This window comes from Triticum urartu, chromosome 4, assembly GCF_003073215.2.
Source record: "Triticum urartu cultivar G1812 chromosome 4, Tu2.1, whole genome shotgun sequence".
NCBI lineage: Eukaryota > Viridiplantae > Streptophyta > Magnoliopsida > Poales > Poaceae > Triticum > Triticum urartu.
The window spans coordinates 201475182-201480501 of NC_053025.1; the positions used below are offsets into that span (position 1 = coordinate 201475182).

Genomic DNA, 5320 nt, shown 5'->3' on the forward strand with positions numbered 1-5320 from the left:
GCTGCAACCATGGGGGCCACGAGCTGCACCCCTTTTGCCGGACAGTGCTAGGAACGGCGCTGCCAGAGTAGTGAGGCGTCCACGACCAGGAGCTGCAAGGCGAAGTAGCCATGCTGAGCGAGCTGAATGGTGACCGGAAGGCTGCAAGCGCAGTGTCAACAACATAGGTGTCTGGCGGCGTTCTCCATCGCTCTTTTTATTGTGTATTTTGGCGAAGAAAACAGCCAGGGGATAAGAATGAACAAAGGCTCAATCTGAACAGTCAAAAGGGAATGGATCGGACGCTCAGGGTGCGACCGGCACAAATTTGGGCCAGCACACTGGCGCCTATCATCTCCCTTAACTTTATCATGAATAGATTGACAACGGGACCATAATCGAATATGATGAGCTGGTGGAGGAGAGAAGTACCAACACAAATGAATCACTAGAAAGTGGATGGATTTGTTTCTCCCGTTACAACGCACGGACACATTTCCTAGTAATAATAAAAGAAAAAAGATCCCTGCGCCCACATGTTAAACCCCCGCGCATCGCGAATCAACCTGTGGTTGAGATGGTTAGGTGGAGAGTGATATCCCCACCCATCAGAGTTCAAATCCTGGTGCTCGCATTATTCCTAGATTTATTTCAGAATTTTCGGCAATGCACTTTCAATGAGAGGAGACGTTCCCGTCGACGACGAGGCGCCTACGGTGGCTTCGTAAATCTCAATATGATATGCTGACTCAGTCTCTCGTAGGTGCTCATAAGGATAGTGTGTGCGTGTGTACGTTCATAAAAGTAAGTGTATGCGCGTGTATTTGAACGCTATGTCTGTATTGATGTAAAAAAAATCGCGCACCAAAGGGACTCACCCGCGAAGGTACGAAGCAGTACACGTCTGCTCGCGTCTCCGTCTGTACCCCAACGCCAACCCAACCACATTTACACTACCACCACCGACCGAGGCCCACTCCTGCACGAGCACGACGCGACCGCCGTGCCGAGGCGCCCAACTTGCGTTCCGCGCGCGCGTCTCACATTAATAACTCGAAACCGATCCCCGCCCACGCTTCCTTCGCTTCTCCTTCCCCTCTGCCTTCGCTGCGTCTTAATGGTAGCTCCGGTGGTTGCACCCACCTCCCGCTTACCGCTACCCATATATATCGCTTCCGATCTCACCTCCCATCTATCCCGGACAAACACTTCCCAACCCCGACCAACCGCGGCTCGATCAGCAGCCACCACGCACGCACGCAAGCTAGCCGGCCCGTGTCCCACGGCGCTACGCCACCATGAGTGCCGCCGCCCAAGAAACCACGGCCGGCGGCGGCGATGGCAAGCGTCAGGGACCTCGCCGCCCGGGGTACCTCAAGCTTGGCTACCACATCGTGGTGTCCAACGCGATCTACGTACTGCTTGCCCCGTTCGCCGCGGCGTTGGCGCTCCGTGCGTCCCGCCTCACCCCGTCCGACCTGGCCGCAGCACGTGCCTACCTCCTCGCGAACCTCCAGCTGGCTGTCTCCCTCGTGTCCGTTGCCACGGCCCTCGCGACGGTCTACCTCGCGCGGCGGCCGCGCGCGGTGTACCTGCTAGACTTCGCGTGCTACAAGCCGGGGCCCGACCACGTGGTCACCCGGGAGACCTTCATGGAGCAGTCCAACAAGGCCGGAGTGTTCACCGACGATAACCTGGCGTTCCAGCGTAAGATCTTGGAGCGGTCGGGGCTAGGGCAGGGGACCTACTTCCCGGCGGCGGTGCTCAACTCGCCCCCTAACCCGTGCATGGCGGAAGCGCGGCGGGAGGCGGAGGCTGTTATGTTCGGCGCCATCGACAGCCTGCTCGCCAAGACAGGGGTGAGGGCCAGGGACATCGGCGTCGTGGTCGTCAACTGCAGCCTCTTCAACCCGACGCCATCGCTCTCCGCCATGGTCGTCAACCACTATAAGCTCCGCGGTAACGTCGCCAGCTACAACCTCGGCGGCATGGGATGCAGCGCCGGGCTCATCTCCATCGACCTGGCCAAGCAGCTGCTCCAGGTAATTTTTTATACAACTCCTCGAGTACGTAGCATAGTGTTAATTTCGCGGTGCGTTCGAGTGGGTTAGGCTGGCGATAGTGGGGTTTATTAGCTGCTATCATGCACTTAAGAATAGTAAACATGTCGATGTGGCAATGAATCAAAGAAGAAAGAGAGGTTAAATGCTATACTATGTGTCATGTATGACTATAATTAAAATTATTTATGTAACTATACTATGCACTATAAAGGTAATATCAAACTCCCTCCACTTTTTATATATAGGGTGTATAGTTTTTAACATGGAAAATAAAGAACGCACGTGGAGAAAATATTTCATAAGTTTTGACCGAGATTATATCTGACTAATAATATGAGAAAATAGAGAAGCTTGCTTGATATAAGAAAAGGTAATCAAATCGCTAAAAAAGGTTATCCAAGCGAGTATTGCAATGTAATTGTATATTTCGAATTTTTTCTTAAAAATTTGTATACCTTATATCAAGGAACCAGGGAGTACAATATCGTATGTATGATAGTACTAGTACTCTCTCCGTCCAAAAATACTTGCCATGAAAAAGAAATAAAAAAGATGTATCTAGATGTATTTTAGTCTAAATACATTCTTTTTAATTCATTTTAATAACAAGTATTTTCAGACGGAGGGAATATATGGTACTTTTTATTGAAGTTGAGCGACTACAGCTGCTCGCACGTCAGCCGATGGTTGGGTAGATGGATCGTGTTGATCGAAACCAGAGAGCGGTTCCGAAGGGAGAGCAAACTTTGACTTGGTTTGACTTTTCATGTAGTTTTCTAGTACTTTTTCTGACCTATATACCTATGCTGTCATTGTCTAACATTCGCTGCTGCTATACGTGTCGGATTACAACATCTACGGAGGAGTGTGATATTCTCCTGGAACATTAATACTTCTAGTTGGTTGTTAGGTACTTTCTTTGTTCGGAATTACTTGTCTTGAAAGTGGATGTATCTAAAATTAAAATACGTTTAGATACATCAATTTCGGCAACAAGTAATTTCGAACGGAGGGAGTATTATTTCTAATTTCAATTGTATTAAGTCAATGGCAATGAGAGTCTTAATTTCGCTGAACAGAGATCTGTATCCTTGATTAATTTGTTGACTACCTGAGGAGCTAAATTTTCTATTTGGTCGGCCTGCACACCTTGTGTGCTTTGGGCGTTGTTCTTGTTAAGACGATAGCATCCCATTAATTAACACTCAACCACCGCTCCAATATCACTCGCACGTGTACTGATCGAAGCCTGTGCTGATCGAAAACCTGTTGGTGCACCAGCTCGCGAGGGAGTGTTTCTGTTTCATTCGCTTGTACTCCGAAATGGTCCAGGCAGCGAGTGTTTCCCATCTTTGAGTGGTTTATTAAGCACCTAACGGTTGACGTGTGCAGGGATCGATCGATCCATCGACGAGCTAGCTGATCACCGCTTGTCCTAATATTGATGAGGGCAGCTAGCTGGCAGGAAGAGTTGGTCCAATAAATCTCGTGTTGATGCGAGTGGCCAGTAGGGCCAAGCCAATTATTCGTCGATAATAGCTGTCTATCGTGAATACGGATGCGCAGGCAGACGTCTAGTAGTAGGAGGAGGCATGTGTTTATTTAGTTGACACATTAATTTGCTTCTCATTGGAGTTGCCATGTTGTAATGGATACATGCAGGTCCACCAGAACTCGTACGCGCTGGTGGTGAGCATGGAAAACATCACGCTCAACTGGTACTGGGGCAACGACCGCTCCATGCTCATGTCCAACTGCCTCTTCCGCATGGGCGGCACGGCGATCCTCCTCAGCAACCGCGTCGCCGATAAGCGCCGCTCGAAATACCAGCTCGTGCACACCGTGCGCACGCACCACGGCACCGACGACCGCGCCTATCGCTGCGTGTTCCAGGAGGAGGACAAGGCTGGCCGGGTCGGCGTTGCGCTCTCCAAGGACCTCATGGCCGTCGCCGGTGAGGCCCTCAAGACCAACATCACCACGCTCGGCCCCCTCGTTCTTCCCATGTCCGAGCAGATCCTTTTCCTCACCTCTCTCATCGGCAAGAAGATCTTTGGTCTCAAGATGAAGCCCTACATTCCGGACTTCAAGATGGCCTTCGAGCACTTCTGCATCCATGCCGGTGGCAGAGCGGTGCTGGACACCATTGAGAAGAACCTGGAGCTCAGTGACTGGCACATGGAGCCTTCGAGGATGACGTTAAACCGGTGGGGGAACACGTCGAGCAGCTCGCTCTGGTACGAGCTTGCATACACGGAGGCGAAGGGACGCGTCCGACGCGAGCACCGTGCGTGGCAGATCGCCTTCGGGTCAGGGTTCAAGTGTAACAGCGCGGTGTGGCGCGCGCTCAAGGACATTCACCCATCAAAGGAAGCCGGCAGCAATCCATGGATTGAGGAGATCCACCGGTTCCCAGTCAAGGTGCCCAAGGTGGAGAGCGTCGTTTCATCACCATGAAAGACTCGTCAAGGTCGAGTACACATGGTTTTCTAGAAAACAATCTTCTTTCCAACTTCAAAGGTATCTGTTGAATTATTTGTATCATTTGATGTAACATCAAGTTAATCAATGGTTTTGTAAAGATTGGAGGAAGCGTTGAACCCTTTGGTCTCGGGCCGCTGTATATATTGGGAAGTTGTCGTGGCTTACAAGCATTGGGAGATCGCTAGGATTCACCCGGAGTTCGTACAGGAGAAGGAAAGATGATTTACAATGAGAGGAGGAGTCCAACAGAAGAAGATATAAATGAGTTTGAAACATACATGCATAACCCTATCAATCTATCTAACATCCTCCCTCAATCTAAACCTACGAAACCTTGCACTACTAGGAAAATGCTTATAGGTAGACATTTAGCAGTAGCGTTGGTTAGAGACCCCACGCTACTGCTATTTAGCAGTAGCGCCGGCCAGCACCAGGGCTACAAGCGCACGTTAGTAGTAGCGCTGTATTTCACGGCCAACGCTACTGCTAATGGGCCACGCTCTCGGCCCCCTGTTGCAGCTTTAGCTATAGCGCTGGGCCTCCTCCCCTACGTTGCCGCTAGGCCCACCTCTGCTTCCTCTCCCTCGCCGGCCCGCGCGTGCACCCCTCTCCCCTCACTCACACTCACACGCTCACACCAGATCGAAACCATCCCCCGATCCGGCCGCCGCCCCCGCATCCTACTTCGGCCGCCCTCCCCGCGTGGGCCCTCTTTCTCCATTGGCCGCCCTTCCCCGCGCCGGCCCTCCTCCACCGAGAGGTACTCCTCCCTCCCTCCTCCTCCCTAATTATTT

The 5320-nt window shown here is 51.4% G+C and overlaps 1 protein-coding gene across 1 annotated transcript; it reads left to right on the forward strand.

The window, feature by feature from the left end:
• The first annotated feature begins 1143 nt into the window (after nucleotides 1-1143).
• LOC125551302 (3-ketoacyl-CoA synthase 20-like) lies at nucleotides 1144-4634 on the forward strand. Its single transcript, XM_048714484.1, has 2 exons — nucleotides 1144-2021; nucleotides 3705-4634. The coding sequence occupies exons 1-2, from the start codon at nucleotides 1278-1280 to the stop codon at nucleotides 4497-4499; spliced, it is 1539 nt and encodes a 512-aa protein (XP_048570441.1). The 5' UTR covers nucleotides 1144-1277; the 3' UTR covers nucleotides 4500-4634.
• The last annotated feature ends 686 nt before the right edge of the window (nucleotides 4635-5320 follow it).

Coding starts and splice junctions, on each gene's coding strand:
- LOC125551302 (XM_048714484.1), top strand. CDS start 1,278: ATGAGTGCCGCCGCCCAAGAAACCACGGCCGGCGGCGGCGATGGCAAG. Junction 2,022..3,704: donor TGGCCAAGCAGCTGCTCCAG/GTAATTTTTTAT, acceptor GGATACATGCAG/GTCCACCAGAACTCGTACGC.